The sequence below is a fragment of the Orussus abietinus genome, unplaced genomic scaffold, assembly GCF_000612105.2.
Source record: "Orussus abietinus isolate OABI.00-Male unplaced genomic scaffold, Oabi_2.0 scaffold19, whole genome shotgun sequence".
NCBI lineage: Eukaryota > Metazoa > Arthropoda > Insecta > Hymenoptera > Orussidae > Orussus > Orussus abietinus.
The window spans coordinates 780,470-800,376 of NW_019395981.1; the positions used below are offsets into that span (position 1 = coordinate 780,470).

Genomic DNA, 19,907 nt, shown 5'->3' on the forward strand with positions numbered 1-19,907 from the left:
AGTTGCTCGTCCAGTAGGAGCTCGTTTCGTCGCTGTCGTCGCTCGCGTCGTCATCGACGACATCGTTCCCATTATTCACCGGACTTCGATGACTCAGGATCCTCCTCACCTCCGCATCGGTGGAGTCATCATCGTCGTCGATGCCTGCCTCGTCGACATCGATTCGCGTCGCCTCTTCCTCTATCAGGACCGACAGCTGCTTTTTAAGGGCTGCTTTTCTCTCCACTTCCGAGACCTCGATTTCTTCCTCCTCGATATCGGCGGCATTTATCTGAATTTTATCAACCTCGCTCTGACATTTACATTTGAAATCCGCCGACGATGCGTCGTCTCGCGTCGACCTCATCGTCTCTTCCTTTTTCTCTTCCCTCGTTGGGATCCTTCTATACCGATCATTCGTTGAAATTTCTTCGCCTTGCGTCGACCTCCTCGTCTCTTCCCTTTTCCCCTCGGTTGTTGGGATTTCTTTATTTCGCCTCGCTGGACTTTCCTCGCCACCGGCTTCTGGCTCGGCCGTGGAATTTGGACGCGACCTTTGCGGCGAGTTCCGCAGTGCCTTGGTCATCTTCATTTCGATTATCTCCAGGACTTTGTTGGTCTTCGACTCTCCGCCGGCAGTTTCTGGAACGACCTCCTCGAACGAGCCATCTTGTTCCGTGCTCTCCAAGATGTCCGTCGAACAATGCGTTCTGAAACTGGTCGAAACCTCCCATTCGTCGTCCAAGAAAGATCGCTCCAGATTCCGGTCGATCATGAACGCCTCCAGCATCCTTCTTTCACGGTCTGAAACATCGCGATCGGCAGTTCCATTCGAATCTCCGACTTCTCTTTCGTCGGTCGTACTTTCCACGCGGACGTTGTCCATAAGTCTTTCGTTCGAAGGCGAAACCTCGCGGGACGCCGCGACGAATTCTGGAGTCGTTGATAAATCCGAATCGTTATCGGTCGACTTTTTGGACGAGTCAGCTGGAACGTTGTCCCCCAATCGACGAGCACTTAGATCCTCCCTTACTCTCGCATTTTGACATTCGAGCTCCGATTCAGAGTCGACCTGTTCTTCCGAATCGGTTTCCACATCCACCGCATCAAGACGGTTCCCATCCAGGATCTCGTTTCCGCGATCAATCGTGAACTTGTCACCCATTATAAATTCTGGATCGCAGGAAAAATTCCCTTCTGTTTACGGTATTTCCCGATTATACACGTTCCCTTAGAAAATTTTCTACGACTTCCTTCCGGTAAGAAAGTCTTTCGGAATTTATCAGACCCGCCTCCCCTTGCAGACCTCCGACGTCTCGGCGCTCCGTTGCAAATCCACCGATCCACTTCCACGCACTGCGTCATACTTCGTCACTTCTTCCCCCGAAATTGCATCGACTCGAGTCAGATCGAAACTTTGATACGAATTTTCGGGTGCGAATCACTCGTCGGAGTGATATCTCGTCACAGGCTCCTCCAAAGTCGCGCGACCTCGCGAAACTTCGCGCGGATCCTTAGCTTTTTGGGATGCGCAATCGGGGGGGAACGATTAGCCGATAAGGTCGATAAGGAAACCTGGTGCCCGGTTGACGTAGCCAGATCGTAACGATGTTAAGTCCACGTCATGTGGCACGTAACACTCTAACCGACTGACACTCGAGCCTCGAACTGCAACCCGACAAATGCAGCGCGCCCATGAAAGCGGATAACCCATTTGCGGAGCGCTTGCGCGCCTTATGTCCCACGAAGATGGCAAAACTTAATGGAATTACAAAAATTCATTAAACCCCTCCGCAGAAAAAAAAAAAGAAAAGTCCCCGAAACCCGGCAAAAACTCTAAGTGTCCTCCAAAAATGGACCAATCGGAAAAATTTCCCCTTCCAATCCCAGAGTCTAAAGAAGGGAGGGCCGCTAATCAACCGAGAGCTACGTATTTATTTGTTCTAAACGTTATTATTAATTAATAAATACAAAGGTAGCGAGGTTATCGAATGATCTCGGGGGTACAGTGTTTTTAGTGGGGTCCCTCGATCGGTAATTAGACGGTTAAAAGAAAAATAAGGAAAAAAAAAAAGGACAAAACGGACAGCCGTTTCACTCTGCAATTAAATGTAAAGGGAAGCGGATGAACTTCTGTATAACCACGAGTCCGTGTGGTCGCGGTGGAATAGGCCGTGTCCTGTATACACATACATACATACATACATACATATATATATACAAGTTTCGTACTCCCGATCCCTTATCGTACAGTCGGTTTAAGAAAAAGTCCGCGCGGCGCGACGCCTCGTTAAGTTACCAATATATGTAAATGTATAAAAATCAGTAAGTTTCACCGGCCGGGGTTAACACACTTAGGGTGGTTCTCGAGGGTGGAAACGAAACTCGCTCGGATGTGGATCAGTCGATCGATAAGCCCCGAAGTTTGGGATCGATTGGGCTCGGTCGAGGAGGCCGCCAGTGGAGGTTCCCCGAAAACGAAGGAATGGCGAATGTGGCGCGTCGAAAGAGGGGAGAAAAAGACTGCCCGAGGGGGGGCTGGAAAGTGAGGATTTCGACCTTGGTCGATAAAACTAGGAGTAAGATTAGGAAGTGAAAGACTGTCACAAACGAGGGAGCCCGTAACAGGGCGAGACCTCGCGGATGACCCGTCGACGTGAAAGTACCCGATAGTTCCCTGCACTAATCCGGAGAGTTAGAGGCCGCAATGTCGGCATAAACAACGGCTACGCGTAATCGGAGTAATTACGGTAAAAAGGACGGAATGGGTGGACTCGGAAGGACGAGACCTTTCGAAGTATGGCTAACAACGAAACCTTGTATTACAGGTACGCACCGTCGACGTTCCACCTGCCGGTCACTTAGAATTATTCCCACAAGAGTAGGAGACTAAACGAACGGATTCCGAATGTCGCAGGACGAGGAAGGAGGAGAGAGATGTCCCTTATTGATAAACACAAAACGCAAGCCTAGCCAGCTTCGGTAGAAAGAGAGAAAAAAAATATATATATATAAAAGAGGGTAAACAAAAGTGTCGAGGGGATAAGTGTGGACGTAGATCCCAGGAAACGCAGAAAAACAGACGGATGCGGCAACGGACGAGCCGCGCTGCGGTCACTCGAATCAATTGCGGCACTAAAGTTATCGTTCTGCGGTATAAGTGATTGCAGCACTAAAGATCGAGTCCCGGTCATTGCAGGTGACTGCGGCATTAAAGTTCTCATGCCACAGGACTGCTGCACCGGAGGTTCGAAGCCGCGGTCAAAGGAAGTGCCTGTAGCACCAAAGGCTCGATGTCACAGTCAACGCAAATTACCGCAGCACCAAAGGAGAATCGATGTCACGGTCGATCAAAGTGACTGCAGCACTAAGGGTTCCATTCCGCTCTATCCGCCCGGCGAGGTCTACTCCACCGGTTCCGTTCCTCCGTGAATCCATCCACGAGCGACCCCCAACGCCGCTGGGCGACCCTCCGACAGCCTTAATTCCACATCCACCGATTCCAGGGACAACATACGGGAATTAAATCGCGTCCAGGGCAACATCTCGGTCACCTCGCGTTCCCATCGGCGTTTTTCCGTTTCCCTCCTCTCTCCACTCCTCGCACGCCGCATAGCACGCGATACGGGATTACACATGGTTCTGGTGCGCCGGATGCTTCGCTACCTCGTTACGTCCGATACGATTCTTAACCTGTACATAACTCCTACTAATACGATTAGTGTACATGTGTGTGTATGTGTGTGTGTTTAAGGTACGATACAGCGATACGCGAAGCGCAATGAGTAAACTAGACATACGACGTAAACTATCTTCTACTAGGTCACTGGTTATGTTCTAAACGTTACCGTGCAGTTACTCCTACCGTGGGTAGTCGGACGCGCGACCTCCCGAAGCCGCGGCCTGCGGTTACAAAACTAAGGATGAGAGAAAAAAAAAACAAAAAAAAAAAACAAAACGAACGGACATCTCTCGCACGAGCGCGGTACGCGCGAGGGTATCTGGAACTTCTACCGTCTCCCTCGAGAAAAAAGGGTCGGCATGCTCGGTGGCTAAGGGGCGGGGCGGGCGAGATACATCGCTTAATCATAGATACGGGGATTAGCTAATCAGTCTTGTATTTCAGGCTCGTTATATGTCTAATTTCAACTGTATTGCGTTGATAATATATACCCTCCCATCCGCGGCGCTTCAAATTCGGTTGTATACAGGGTCGCGGGTCCCGAGGCCCGTGAGCGCCGCGCGATTAGGTCGAGAGTCGCGTGACAATATCCCGGGACTCTGGTCCTTATCGCGCGAGACGGACCGGCCGGGTAGTGGGGCGGTTTCTCAATTCCGGGCCGCATACAGCGATCGCTTGCTGCTCGAGCTTTGTTACAATATATATGCATATGTATGTATATATATTTATATATTTATATGTTCCGTTTATCGTATCAATCTTGGCTCTCACTGGGTTTGCGACAGTCTACGCTCTCTCGTCCACTCGAAAAGCACGGCGAAGTGTCTTGGCGGTTCGCGACCCTCGATTCCTGGACCTCCGATCCCGACTCGCTTCTCTTTGGAATCGGGCCCCTGGGGAGAGGGTCCGTGATCCTCTGGTGGGTCATAGAAAAAATAATCCAAGAATTTGGGGACCGGAGGTGCCGGGCGATCGAATGCCGTATTCCTAAAGCTCGAACGCTGCAAAGATTAATCGCTATCGGCGCCGAGTCGCTCGAATTTTTCGCGCTGACGGGAATTTCGGGACTTAAGTCGTTCGTCTTTTGGCTTAACGATTTGAGCACCCTGGCCTTCTAAAACAGTGGACCTGTTTTTGGCTTTGCGCCTTTACATTGTTGTTAAGATTTCTTTCTAACGTGCGATATGGAGAATACAGTAGGGAGGACTCTAGGCAGCGCCAAAGGGGCTGCCACCTGACGACACGAAATCCTAAACAATTCGACGTCCATTCGTGCAATACTCCTGTATTTACAGTCAGCGGGTGGAAGTTACAAAAACAACCGCAGACAAAAGGTTAGAGAGCGAGTTCCGAGTCCTTTCCACACATGTTCGTCCCGAGCCCTCTGGGTTCTCTTCAATATTTATAAATACATATGTATACACGTCACGTCCGAACTGTACACGTCTTGCCCTGCTCTCGAGTAGATACATCATATACGGCTGTTATAAAACTAATTGTCCTTTGTTTCTTGTATATACATGATAGAATCGACTTAACTCTATGATTTTCTAGGTTAGGTAAAATGGTGTCGCCTAAGGCGTACGGCGAGGCGCGGCGACTCATGCGCAGAAGGAAGATGGAACCCGTTGACTATATAATATCGGAGCTGCTTCGCAGAAAGAAGTGGAAATATTCTGAGTATTATATATCCTGGAAACGAGGGTTTATATTGGCAGGCTCAGTAGGCACATCGGTAACTAATCAGAGGGAAAGCTCGCTGCCTATAGTCCTCCCCACGATATTCTCCATCTGTTCCGTTAATCGGGCAAAATCGCCGGATTTCTTAGTTTACATGGTAGAACGCCCGCTGCAATACTCGAGGGGACATCGATACGACTGTTGGAATGTAAAAGCCATGATCTTCAAAGCGTTAAGGCAATTTTGCTCAGGCGGGCTCTCGAGAATCCCGAGGGCACCGACTCTCGATGGTTTCCTCTCCCAACTTTCATCTAATTTGGCGGCTCGAGCCCGAGGTATCCGTTTCCCCGATCGGCTCCATCGAACTTTAAGTGACTGAATATAAATGTAACATTAACAACGGTGGGAAGGTAGAGTTCCAGCGACCATTATATATGATACATCGTCGAGAGCCGGCGACCCCGAGGGTGTTGGCGCGTCCGCCCCTCGTTACCGGGGCGCACTTTTGCTCCTCGGTCTCTTGAAACTGCGACAGTACATTATTGTTCCGTTGTCTCTAGGTACGGCTACTTTTCGCTCGGGATTCTAATCCCTGGGCATGCGGAATACTCGACGGATAGAACGAATGGAACGACCGGAGGTCATTGCGTTGTGCCAACGCGGGTAAACTACCTCTAACAGTGCCAAGAGTGGTTCTAAGCTCGGTAAGGTGGATTCGGGTGGAATACTTTAGTTGGTAGGTATCTTTTAAGGTGGGAATGGTCGTGCCCTAACGACTTCTGTCCGTAGACCGAACGTCCCCCGAGTTACGAGTACTAAGAGTCGCTCCCGTTCGTAGAGACGAAGCGTGTACAGCATCCTATAAATACTGTGCCGGAGGAAACAACGGATTGCGTAAAACCGATTGTCCACGTAGATTTCAAGTTGAAGACACGAAGATATAGAGGGGTTGGAAAAGTGAGGAAGCCGCAGCTCTTGGAAGGTTCAAGTAGCGGACATACGACGGGTCTGCACTTTAACTACGACTTCATGAGCGGATTCTACACAAGTTTCGACTAATTCCTTCCGACATGATTCAAGAGGCTCTACGGAATGACGTTTCGCGTTCATTCCCGAAACTATCGTGATATATTGTCCGAGGGCACCGGATGTGCGAAGAAAAGCGCAACTTATTCTCCCACCGACCTTAACCCTTTGCCCGACTAGGTGACGGATGAACTCTTATTCGTTGTGAAAGGTCAGAAATGGCGTAGCTCGCCTAACTTATTTACTGCGAGAATTTCGCACAGCTCTTTTGTAAAATTCCTTCGCGAAAGATGTAGCTGCTCGCGCTAGGTACTCGGTGAAAAACAGTCAACTCAATTCGCGTAGTCCGTGCTGACGAAATGACTCACATAGTCTGCGGTGAGCATCATTCCTCGCAAGCACTAAAAAAAGCGGCACGTCTCAAAAATATGTAATTTGCAAAGATGAACGAGACCTGAGAATGAAGATTAAGGAAAAAGTTCTAAAAAAAAAAACAAAAGAAAACATCTATGTATTAGATACTTTTGTACATGGGTACAATGTCGATTGTTTTTACACGTTATCAGCTGATTTATGTCTGTCTTTGTTGTTCTTTGCGTACAGCCTGGTCGCGGCCAGACTATTTTTATCGATTCTGATCCGTGCTCTAAATGAATTAGACATTCCGACCGTGACCCGAACTCATCGTACCCTAACTGAAATGAGAAGATTAAAAGATCGAAGACTAGAAGGGAACCGAGAAAGTCACCTTTTCAAGTCATCATGATAAAAGTGATCCGCCTGACAATGTATCCCCCGTAATATTGCACTTAAAATCTGGCTATTATCTCGTCTACATTACGAGACTACACCGAATCCAATAATTTCCGATTTGCATCAGGTCCGACCAAGCAGACGTTTAAAACGTAATTTAACAGGAGTCAAAAATATATCGGTCGAGACCGATAGCAAAGGGACCACCTCGATTAATCGTTAGCAGTGGTGCATAAACAAAAAAAAAAAAGATCAGGACAGAGGATACTTAGCCCGTATTTCCCTCGTGGTCTACAATATTCAACCTGCGAGATGACACCTACGGCGTTATTTCGCACTCGACATGATTCAATGAAACCGTGGCTACAAAATCTCAAGGACCACCATTGTACGAAAAATTTCCGGAGCCGCATGTATAAAGACGTTAAATCGAGGAGAGAGAAAAAAGAAAGAGGAAAAAATACAGGTAGAAAATAAGACTACGATACAATGTAAATTCGTCGGATACCGAGTTAAATCTAACTCCGGATCTAGACCCTACGAGTGCCGCACTTCTTCTTAGAGAGAAGTGTCACCGAGCTTCGAAGACTAACGGTCCAGAATGCCGAAGACGCGTGGCATCCGCGGTTCAAGCACGACTTTTAAATCTCAATCTTAAAATCGACCATCTCGAGGCACCCCAACGGGTTAGCCGCGAAGTACAAAAGTATATATATATGTATAAAAAAAAAAATAGTTCAATCGGCTTTCTCATTATCGTCGTTCGCCTATCCGTAATGTAGAATGAACGAAGACCACGTACGCGAACAACTCTTCGACCTTTGGATTTCAAGCACTTGCGTTAAACTATTCTCTCCCGGATACGACAGGAAAATCTGTACACGCCATTCAGTAAAAAAAATGCCTCTCCCCGAGGAAACCGTCACTGCCATGAAACCAAGGAAAGGGACAAGAGAATTAATCCGATTCGTCGATTCGTCATCCCGTTACCCTAAGTTCCTAAATACTCTCCTAATGTATCCTCGCCTAAGTTTAACTATCGATTTGTAAACGCACTCTGTCATTTTAAAACCTCAGATTCACTCCTAGACGCGTCCGACCTCGTTGCGTAAGCTCTTTCGTCTCTTCGTCGGGTCCCTCTACCGTCCTACGCACCAATGTAAAATGAAGACCATCAACGTCCATCGAAATCTACTCCTTATCGTCCTTTGACCGTCATGTTTGGGCTAACATTTTCTCTTAAACTAGCCGACGCGTTTATTCCACCGACGAGTCTTGACGAAAATCTGCTCTACGATAACGTACGAGAGGGGCTCCTTGAACTAAGGATCGGCTAGAATTGCATAGATTGCAAACGACGCCCTCGTTCAAAAGCTCCACGCTAATGCCGATGAAGAAACGTGCATTTTGGCCGGTCAACTTCATCCGATCCCGGCCAATTATATTCGCCCTAGGTAATGACTGTACAGGAAAGCGGTCTCAATTTCGAGGCAACTTTTCCCCAGTTCGGGTCGCCATTCGCATTTGTCCCTTGGTTTCCGTATCGCTGCCCTCGCACGTAGCGAACGGCAATTTCGTCAAAGACCGTAAAACCGAAACGCCTCTAAAAGACAAGCGACGTTAAATAAACGGCACAAGCATCGCTGCAATTAGACTCCCCATACGATTCAGCACTTAGCTCATCTCAGGCTCTTACAATTATATAAATATACACATACATATATACATTGTATGTGTATATATATGTATATGTATATAAACTGGGTATATAATTTACACTAGTAGTGGAGAAAAGAACAGGCAGCATCGGTTTGTCGTTGTCGTCGTCGTTGTGGTTAACCATTCATCGTCGAGCTACAGCTTGAACGGACCATCCTCTTACCGTGAAAAAGAGGGTGAATTTTTACAGAATTTTTATCTCGCTGCCCCGGCATAATCATTGATTTACTGATCGAAATCGTACCAGTCATTGCGACCGGGAATGACTATCAGGGATGGCACGCACTCGGGTATAAAAACCTCCGATAGGGATGCAAAATATAAACGCGAGCCGCCATGTTGGTTGGTGTTGACGGCCGCTCGTGTCGATCGTACATGTGAATACTGCCTTCGTTTCGCAAGCTCTACGAACACCGACTACAGTAAAAGTTCGGCTCTCTTTTATCGTCGATCGGACACCAATGTTGTTCGCGGAGTCACCGATCGAACGTGACACAACTCAAACCGATGTTGCCCCGCCGTTGCGCAATTTCCCTTTTCGCATCGCAAACGACACGAGTGAGAAAAGTTCAAAGGACTCTCTGGCCCGCTCCGCGTCGCAGGGAATACGTTCCCGCGAACCGTCAGGACTACGTGGTCGCACCTCCGATGTAACCATTGTTAAGAGTCTCGGATCTATTTACGTACTCGACGGGAGACTTCTCTTTCTGATCGTCTACGACGACGTCGTTGATGTCGACGATTTCGATCCGCGTGGAGGCGTTCTTCGCGTTCAAGGACACGCGTTCCGGACTCCTGTTCTCATAGTCGGAGTTCCCTCGAGGTTTGGGAGCTTCGGGACTCTCCGGGAAAGCGGACTTCGTCATGCTCCTAGGACTCGTGGATTTCGCGGTCGAGGCCAGGCTGGCGTTGCTCCGGGAAGGAGTCTTCCTCTCAGAAAAGGGAGAGCTCTTGACGGACTTCAGGCTGTCCTCGGCGAATGGCAGATTCAAGGTGTCCTTGCTGGAGCTCATCGACTCCGCCGATACGTCGTCGAAGTCTTCGAAGCCAGCCTTAAGGGGGATCTTGGACGAGGGCAGGTCGTGGAAGGCCGAGGGGATCTTCGAGTTCTCGCCGTACAGCTCGCTGCCGTACCTTGGGGTCGAGTTGCTCTTTATGGAAGTGGGCTCGAAGCTCGCAAAGTCGCCAAAGTCTCGGCGCAGAGGAGAGTCTTCGTCGCCCTCGGCCTCGGCCTCGTCCTCTCGCAATTCGTGGAGCGTCACTATCTCGAAGTCCCTAAAAGGGAAATAAAGAAACACGATCGATTAAACACACCGATTAGTTCCGTCGGAAGAACATAATCAAGGCATTAGATTTCGTAGATTAAGCCCAATTTGCTGGTCGTACTTGTCGGTCTGTGGTGAATGTTGGCTATTTTGATTTCTCGCCTCAACGCCGTCCGGACTGTGGTAGAAGCTCACTCTTTCAAAAGGAGCGACGTTGATTTCCTGCAAAAGCATAGTAGCGATGTCGATGAAGGTGGGTCGCTTCGAGGCTTTATGATTCCAGGTGCGACGCATCAACGTGTAAAGGGAATCGGGACAATTCTCCGGCCGCTCCATTACGCCACCATCGATTACATATCGCAGTACCTAATAAAACGTAGGATGTTATTTACGATAAATTTGAGAGAAACCTTTCAAGGATGTATTATCGCTCCAAAGTCGTCCTTATCTCACCTGGTCATTCGACAAGCCTTGATACGGCTGCGAGGCCAGGGTGACCATTTCCCAAAGGACGACTCCGTAACTCCAGACATCGGAGTAACTTGTGAACAATCCATCCTTCAGACTCTCAGGGGCCATCCATCTGACGGGCAGGAGGCCCTTTGTACCTTTTCGATAATAATCCGTCTCGTAGATGTCTCGCGTCATTCCGAAATCGCCAATTTTCACCGTCAAGTCCTCGGCCACCATGCAATTACGAGCGGCCAGGTCTCTGTGAACGAATTTCTTCGCTGCCAAATAAGCCATGCCATCGGCGATTTCGATTGCCATCTGAAGAATTCGCTTCAGCGTAGGTGGTTGTCGCAAAATGTTCTCGCATACATCGGGACGATGGCTCCGCAGGTAGGTCTTCAAATCGCCGTTCACCATTAACTCCATAACGACCAGCGTTGGTTGACCTTGGGACACCACGCCTAATAATCGGACTACATGATGGGTGTTGAAAGCCCTGATTGGATGGACAAGGTGATTAATGTTAAATTACAATGCAAAAGATCCTACAAATAAAAGATACGTCCTAAAGCTTATGTGAACAAGTAGGAATTTTTGTCTATCTTAACATGCAGCAATACTTACTTCATGACGGACGCTTCATTTAGGAATTCTATACGCTCACGATCCGTAGCATTTTCGTTTACAGTCTTGACCGCACACCGAACCTCCGGTTTACCCTTGACCACATCTTTGGCAATTCCTTCGTAAACCATTCCGAACGAGCCGTTCCCTAGTTCGCGTAATAACTGGATCTTCTTTCGAGGAACTTCCCATTCATCCGGGACGTAAGCCGTGCTGACATACTCCGGATTTACGGTCGCGATCAGTCGCATGCTGGGTACGTTGCGCATCAATTTGCGTTTATATACGTAGAATACGATTAATGGGAGTATGACGATGACGATGAAGCCAATGGACCAAAACATAATCCAAAACTTCCCGGTGGTGTTGTACTCTTCTATGTAGAAGTACCTAACGTTCGTGTACGCTCCATTTCCTGCTAGACTCGTGGCTCTGACTTTGACGGAATAATTGCCGGGTGATAGGTCTTTCAGAAGATACGTATTTTCGGAGGTGACGAAGTCACGCCTAGTTATGCAGACCACCGTTCCCTTGATCTGTAGAGAAGTAATTAAATGTAAGAATATGATTACTTCTATTCCATCATAAATAATCAACAAGCCTCTTACATTTTTTATATCCACTCTTTTGTACTCTATTTGGTATGCTACAATTAGTCCGTTCGGTTGCGGTGGCTCCTTCCATTGCAGCTTAACGGTGGTGAGGCTATTGTTTCCGCCCAGAAGGTTCATTTGGAAAGACTCTGGTGGGATGTCATCGGCGCTCTCTAAAGGCAACGTCCTGTAAGTTCTCATGCTCTTGGTAGAACAAGGCTTGTCTTGGGCATCATCGGGAATTCTTTCTCGGCACGCCAGGACCTCGATGTTGTACGCCGCAAAATGTCGCAACTCCTTCATGACGAAAGTGAAACTAGAGCTGGAAACATTTCTCTCAAAGATCACGTAGCTACCATTCTTGATCACGTCCATCCCATTTTTCTTGTCCTGTAAAATATTATTTACAATGGATAAGATTTAAGTAATGAAGCCAGCCCTTTTAAGTCACCGGTGCATTCCAAGTATTTGAGTCTACTATCTTAATAGAAATAGACTCACCTGTGAATTAACATGAGCGTTGCTCTCATGGGTAACAGCATTAAGAGCCCTCGATTCTCGCGTGTCGCGTCTCCTTCGAGAGCTGATACGTTTAACGTACACCTGATTGTGCAGAGCGTCTTCAAAAGCGATCGAGCTGGATACCTCCTTTTCTCTAATCAGGGGATCAGATTTACTATCGCTACATTCGCAGGTAGCTGTTTCCGGTATCTTGATCAGCTCCTTTTCGGCCTCTGCCTTCTTTCGCTCCTCCTCCACCATGACGGACATGGGTTTCTTCTCAGGTAGTAGCATAGCTGCAATAAAAATGATAAAATTGCACGAATCATTCACAAAAAAGTGTAAAAAAAAAAGAATAGAAAAAACATACGCTCATTGCAGTAGTCCCTTTGCTCCAAGAAATTGGAATCATCTTTCTCCCACCTACCAACGATTCTATAGTGGGTGAGATTTCCATTTTTATGCAAAGGTGGGGACCAGGACATAACGAGTTCGCTGCTGGAGTTACTCCAGGTAGAGAGCGCTCTAGGGGCGCTGGGTGTGCCGGGCAAAGTCGTGAAATACTTGACTTTGCTCAGCGCCCCGGATCTCTCGGTGGCAATCGTATAGGTCTTCACATAGAACGCGTATTGCGTGTACGGATTCAGCAAGGTGAGGATATGCGTAACGATGGACTTTGTCTCAATGGTGGTTTTGTTCGCATTATTGATTACCGACTGGTTGCTCGTCGAGGTCGAAGAAGAGGACACGTCGTCGACCCTCCACCCATCGCCTCCACAAGCATCTCGCCCATCGTACATGGTAACGTTCTGAGTAGGAGCCTCGATAACGTACACCACGTACCCCAACAAGGACCTGGGGTCGTGGTGCTCGAACGCGTCCCACTCTATCAGCGCAGCCGCTGTGTTGATTCTGGTGATTCGAGTGACGAGCTCCGTAACGTCGCAGGCAACTTTATCTCCGTTGCTGTTGGGTGCCACGTCCAGATCAGTGAACTCTTGGAGACCGGCCACCTCCCTCAATTTCTCGATCTTCTTCAGGCAAAGCTTCGGGTTGAAGTGGAAGAAGATCTTGGCAGGGCCGTCCTTGGACAGGATCTTGATCTTCTTACTAGAGTCCCAATCCCAGAGCTCTTGAAGATTCTGGTTGTCCAGCACAGCTAGGGTGTACTTCGAATTGTCCAGTGAGTTACCGCGAATGATTTTGAGGTTCTTGAGGAAATTCAGGGATATCAACGGGAAACACCGGACGATCTTGAGGTAGCCATCGATCTCTTCTATCATACTTAAGCTGTCCTCCAGCTCTTTAACGATGTTCTTGCCACCACGGATTTGTATTTCCAGGCTGCCAACGATATGCGTGCAGCCACGCAACCTTTGCGCGGACGCGATGCTGTCCACACTCGTGCCCGCGCATTTCTTCAAACAAGGTCCGTCGCACTTCTTGCAGGAGGCTCTAGCGTCGACGCCATCGTCCATGTAACCTGCCGGGCACTCCATCACGCAGGTGTTGTTGAACGGTTTGTACGGGAATTCTTTTACCATAGATGCCTCGCGCGGTCTCTTCATACGCCGGCACTCGTCCGCTTGAACGCAACGTCTGTTCAAGTACTCGTAGGTGCCACTTGGACATTGGGGTACGCACACGTTACTCGGTAAGACCAATTCTCTACAGGCTATGCAGCTATTCGAGTCCTTCCCCGTGCATCCACCTATGCAGGAAGGGTGACAGCACTCGTTTGTTTTGCTACACACTTTATCACCACACTTTCTGTCGCAAACTGGAAAAGAGAAAGATTATGTAATGGACACGTTCTAACATCTTTAAGGAATATATCTGAACATTTTTTGCTTACGTCGCTGGCAGTGTTGCCTGTTCCAACAAAGAGTTTCGTCGGGCTTCGTCAGTCTCGTAGGGCAGTGTTTCTCACAGACGGGACATACATTTTTCGGTTTGTTAGACTGCAAAGATTAACGAAACAAAATTAACACCAACCAGCTGGGCTGAACTTGAATTAAAATGACATTTCTACAACGTTAAGTAATAGTTTTAAAAATTCTTAAAACTTCGACAAATCTTGGTGGAAGTAACTCACCGAAATGACATGTTCTCCTTTGCCAGCCTTGGCGATGATGTCCCAATCGATTGTATCGGCATTACAGAGAACTGGATTCTTTTCGAAGCGCACGGAACCACGTAAAATATCTGTCAAAGAGTAGAGACCAATTTCCTGCAAATGCATCATCTCAAAGACTACTAGAGCATAATTGAAAAATAGTGAGTGACCACGGATCACTGCCAGATTAGGAAACAAATGACCGATGCTTTGTAGACCATATACTCTGAAAGGAGAAGACAAGAGTTATAATCTGTCTGAGAATAACTGACAGTTTCGACAGAAATTTATTTCAATAAAATTATGTACCTGTACAGGATAAGATATCCAGTAATTTCAACAAGGTTAGGGAACGTAAGATTCGCATAGGACTGATCGTCTGCATTATCGATAAGCAGGATCTGCACAAACCCTTCGACGACTCTGCAACCATCCAGTCTTGAGAATTGATTCACGTTATTTCTTATGTCTACGCTTTGGCACACTGTAAAGGTAAATCAACGTGAAGTACTGTTCTATACGTTAAATAGAGAAAGGAGGATCCGCAATTGTTCGTAAATACTTGCCAGTTTTGTTAAAAGTGTTTGCCACCGAAGTGTTTGCAAGGATGGAGTTTTGAGAATCCGCGATGACACAAGGTGCAGCTAAAGTCAGCAGCACCATAGCTGTGAGCCAAATCAATATTTGCCATGGCATCCTTCTTTTCCCTTGAGTCCATCGCACCACACTGGAAGCACACCTTAACCAGCGACCTTCGTCGACACTGTCTCTTCGGCAAGTTGAGCCAATTTTACCACTGCTAAAAGCAGGGAAAAGTCTTTGAAGATAACCCTGCCTATAACTGACCTCGTTGCATCCCTCCTCATGGTTTTCCGCTGAGTTCCGCAATCTCTTGCAAATGTCACACTGTAAAAATTCAGAGTCCACAAAGTCTTCTGTGACTTTGACTTGCAGTGCCAGACAATTACTGCAGCTGTAATTTTCACCGTCATCAGCTGGTTTTATAGGAGTGTCATAATTGGGTGCCGAACAAGCGTCCCAGTTAACAGCCACAGGGCTGCCGATTGATTCACACGGCTTCATTCTCAATATGTTTATAGATAAATTTTGTAAAAGCGTTTTGCTGAAAGCACTTTAACTTTCTTTAGCATGATGAGACATATTAGCCATTCCAGGAGTGCTCTGTGTGCAGCTATTGAGACCGTAAAATGGAAGCTTAGCAGTGCCAAAAAGGGCGTCGACACAGAGGCCTTTCATCAGGGTCATTTCAAAGCTTGTGAAATTGAGACCATCACTGATCCGGACACGCAAGTACCAATTTATGCAAAAACGTTCTAATGGCACTGCTGATGATTTAAATGGATATCAATATTTGAAGTACACATTTGAGGTTAAAAAGGGCACCAACCTCAAGCATTACAAGAGTATCAACAAGATCTTTCAGAGCAGCAATTTGCTTTGATAAGATTACTTAACATCAGACTTGAGACATTATGCACAGTAGGATCCAAAATGTTCAAAGACCAGGCAGGTCTACGTTATTGTTCCGTATGACTTTTTGAATTCAAACGTTCTTCTTCAAAGCAAGTTTTTCGTGCATCAGATAGGATTTTATTTAATTTGACTTTTCACCTTATCCGTGCAAATCTGCATAAGTATGCATCTTGTACTTATTATTTTATCTGAACAAAATGTCTGTCACTGTCAACATAAATATATTTTATCCTTCTGCTTCTTCCTTTATCGGAAACATGTGTAATTACTTCACATAAACAACGGCGTTGATCTAGGAATTCTTTGAAATGGTTTTCTTCGTCGATACAACCATCTCACTTTAGGAACCAAAACGTCAGCCAAGCTTTACTTTTGACACAACAATGTCGCACATGGTTGGTGAATTCATATTCATCGCCGTCATAACATTGTTAGATCAACGACCGAGAATAATTTGTACAGGACTTTCTGCGACACTTATATTGTGACGACCGCAATTTGTCTCCCTTGCATTTAATTTGTTTCATCGGCGTTGAAATCTGGTATCTCCTGTAAATAAAATAAAGATGTTAAAACATTAATTATATATATAAATAACCTAAAGCTGAACAAATTTAATAATCATTAAAATCAAGTGCGACGATAAAACACACCGAATTTGAATCATCTGGCTACAAAATTGAGGAATAACTTTCCACGCATTCACTCCGGATTGCCTTAAAAACATTGTTGTTTGAAACCTCAAAATACAGATAAAAATTTCATGTACACAAATGACAAGAGCCATAACCAACCGAACAGAATATGTTAAAACGGACGTTCCACGTTAATTGACAAGCTCGACGAGCACAAAAAGTGCTTCCATACTAAAATGGTATTCTATATCACAACAAATAAAAGCAGGTAAATACTTGTTCACGCGAGTGGGAACTTTCACGGCGACCAGCATTCAACTCGTAACGCACTCGTGCCCAATGTATTCAAACGCCTCATTTCTTAACATTTAAATCCAGATCCATCCCCACCCCTTCGAGCTCAGTGGCACGAAGCCTTGTTTTGATTTCGACGACCTCGAGAGAAAAACCCGGGGACGATACGCTACGTCGAACCCGTTCAGTCCCAAGGGACGGCGGCGTCCGTCCGCCCGAGACGCATTCCCGTCAGAGGTACCGCTCGCGCGGGCGCTCGCCTCGGATTCGTAAACAAATGAAAAACAACTGTCGCGCAGATACGTACGACGAGTGTTGGCCGAGTTACCGCGAGAGAGGTAAATGGCAATAACAAAAACCGATCGCTCGTCCCGTGAGTGACTCCGCGGGTAGTCAGCGGTTCCACGGCAGGCCAGGACGCGCGGGCGGGGGCCTCGCGTCTTCTTTCTTCTCGCTCGATGGCCTGTCGTCGGTCCGGGCGGCGCGGCCGTGTATCTTCACCTACGAAGAAGCGTCTGCGAGCCGAGAGGCCACGAGCCCAGCCGAGGTGAGCCGGAGAGGCGCGAGCGACGCGCCGCGCCGCGTCGAGCCGAAACTAAGAGACGCGCGGAGGCCGACGGACGCCGGCCACTCCGCCGGCTCCCGGGCGCGAGAGTTCCACGCGGTTCCACTTTTCCGTCCGGGCTATGGCCGCGACGGATTCCTCCGCGCCGGCGGGGCCTCGAGGATCGGCTTCTTGAAAGAGGGAATAAAACTCTCGACCATGACCCACGGAATCGAACGAAGGGCGATACGCACCTCGGGAAAGGGAACGGAAGGGACGAGGAACGACCGACGTGAACGCACCTGGATGTGGCGTCGCGAAAAAAATAACATGCACGAGTCAGAGATCGGAATCACAACACGCGCTCATGGCGCCGCCTGCAGGTCGAGACCGGCCCTACGCTTGCGGTGCGCGAACATTCAAACGCCTCGAGTGAATGATACAAGGATCCTCGTAACCCCGTTTAAGTAGGGTCGTAAGAAGTGGAATTACAGTTATTACACACATAATATTTATTTGAGCTCTCCTTAATGCACCAGGGCAAAGGCGAGCCGAGATCGAGCGCCGCGTGTTACTCCAGCCTGAATGGCTCCACCTCTCGCCCCGTATGTTTATAAATACATATTATTTCGCTTCCTCATAAGGTGGTTTGCTTTATAGTCCTTATGACTCTCTGACACAACTATAAACACATAAAACCAGAGGTATTGCTCCGGGGGCCGGTTCGAGCGAGCCGTGTTTATTGCCATTTACTCCGTGGATTCCTTTTTGGAACGGCGCAGGTGGCGTTACCGGCACGGCTGACGTCACGCCGCGAGACGCGCGGGTGTCGCGATCAACTGCGATGCGCTCTTTGCGATTCCCGTCACGTGCCCTAGCGCGCAGTTATTCCAAAAGGTCCTCGAAATAAGTAAAGAGAAGCATGCGCCTCCACGTGTCCACCGTCGTCATCGGCGCCACGGGGCGCAATTAGGCGCCATCGAGCGCCATCGAGGGCAATCAGGCGTTATTAGTCGCAAGCTGTATTCAATGAACCTCGGCTCGCATCGGCAACCTGCGCGTGCCGGGAAATTCCGATTCTCGCAAATCGACAAGAATAGCAATTTACAGCGATTCTTTTCCATTATTCTCCTTCCGAGTCATTTCCCGGCGTTAATAGAAATCGAAAACACGTCAACCGCGAGATACGGCAACTTTTCCTCGCACTTTCCCACGCGTTTGTTCCGCACCTGGTCGTGGTTGATTGAAAAGTTGCGCCATTTTTTAGTGCGACCTCCGATTGGCTGCCGTTGACGAGGCGGTTCGGGCATGCTACGCAATAATAGTACGCGTTTGTAAGTACGTGTGCGTGCGCGTACGGCGCTCGGCCCGCGCACTGACGGCGACGCTCGCGAGAGCGTTTCCGACTCGCCGGCAGCGTCTTCCATTCACAAGTCCAGCCGGGAGCAAAGGAGCGCGGATCACTTACCTAGAGGTTCCGGGCCGGCCGCGGATCGCGCAGTCACTTGGCGGGAGCCGGCGTCAGAGCGCGCGCCGGTCGCGCGCGAAATCCGCACCTCCGGCGCGGCGTTGCGATTTTACGGCCGGCGAAATCGGCGCGACCTTCTCCGAGCGTCCGCCGCGTGGTCGCGAAGTCGCGGCGTCCCGTTGCGAGTTCGGTCACCGGCGGCGCGGCCGGCGTCGCCGCAGCCGTTTCGCGTATCCCGTGTATTCGTTCACTCGGCTTGTTCGTTATTTTTCTCGGCCGCGGTGCGCGTCACATTACGTAAACGCGGGTCCCGCCGGCGAAGACTGGCGCGCCGAGAGCCTCGTCGACCGAGCTGACAGTCCGCGGAACTACAGAGTTTTTAAAATCAATGGCATGTGAGCGCCGCGCCGCGCCGCGCCGACCTAACCTCTCGGCCCGCATTCCCCCTCCATGGCATCGACCTCGGTCCGCTACCCCCACTCCGCGGGCGCGCTGCTCATTCGAGTTCCTTCCTCTCTGGGCGAGCCGCGCGCGCCGCCAGCCGAGTGCTCACTTATCTACGCCTCCGCCTCCGCCGCGCCGCGCGCCACACCCAATCGAGGCGCTCGGCCGCTTGCCCCCTTCCCCGACCTCCTACCTACCTGTTTTCCACATTTTATGCCCTTTCCTAACTCGCCCTCCCGGGGCTCGGGGTTCTCGTCTTCTGCGGGGGGGCGGCTCTTGTCATTGGCACATTCCCTGCCCTTTTAGCGCGCATGACGATTATTCACTGGCGTAAACACCGAACAGGGGGGACGCCGAACGCATACGTTTGCTTGGCTGCGTATCTTAAATACCTTAGATGTCTTAAATGTTGAGATTGACTTTGAGGGATTATTCAATATAGCGCCGGGAATGAAGTAGGGGTTTATTTTTTCACCAAGTTGTGGTAAGAGAGCCTAGGTCGATTTTTTAATGCTCGGTGATGATCTTTGTTACGATATTTTGAGCGTGCGAATATGAGGTAGGGGATTGACCTTTGAAAATCGAGAGCATCGAGACTCTAGATTGTCCCATGACATGTTAAGGGACAAACGTCAGA

The 19,907-nt window shown here is 48.6% G+C and overlaps 2 protein-coding genes across 7 annotated transcripts in view; both read right to left on the minus strand.

Annotated features, from left to right (window-relative positions):
- LOC105699717 (serine-rich adhesin for platelets) overlaps nt 1-9,652 on the minus strand; it is a 21,943-nt gene extending 12,291 nt beyond the window's left edge. Inside the window, exon 1 of the mRNA XM_012424927.1 lies at nt 9,527-9,652. The gene's annotated coding sequence lies outside the window, so the exon portion shown is untranslated. The remainder of the gene's footprint in view (nt 1-9,526) is intronic.
- LOC105699715 (insulin-like receptor) lies at nt 4,081-18,903 on the minus strand. Of its 6 annotated transcripts, XM_012424920.2 has the most exons (13): nt 16,797-17,308; nt 16,539-16,601; nt 14,958-16,434; nt 14,701-14,875; nt 14,371-14,617; nt 14,131-14,236; nt 12,646-14,055; nt 12,276-12,571; nt 11,790-12,164; nt 11,182-11,717; nt 10,558-11,053; nt 10,226-10,470; nt 4,081-10,114 (listed from the first exon to the last, which is right to left on the minus strand). In XM_012424920.2, exons 3-13 carry the CDS (start codon nt 15,472-15,474, stop codon nt 9,469-9,471), a joined length of 5,049 nt encoding a protein of 1,682 aa, XP_012280343.1. In that variant the 5' UTR covers nt 15,475-16,434; nt 16,539-16,601; nt 16,797-17,308; the 3' UTR covers nt 4,081-9,468. The 6 variants fall into 6 exon arrangements, with proteins under 6 accessions (XP_012280343.1, XP_012280346.1, XP_012280342.1 ...); XM_012424923.1 differs by lacking the exons at nt 16,539-16,601; nt 16,797-17,308 and adding an exon at nt 18,827-18,903; XM_012424919.1 differs by lacking the exon at nt 16,539-16,601 and having other exon boundaries at nt 17,122-17,308.
- Between the last annotated feature and the right edge of the window lie 1,004 nt (nt 18,904-19,907).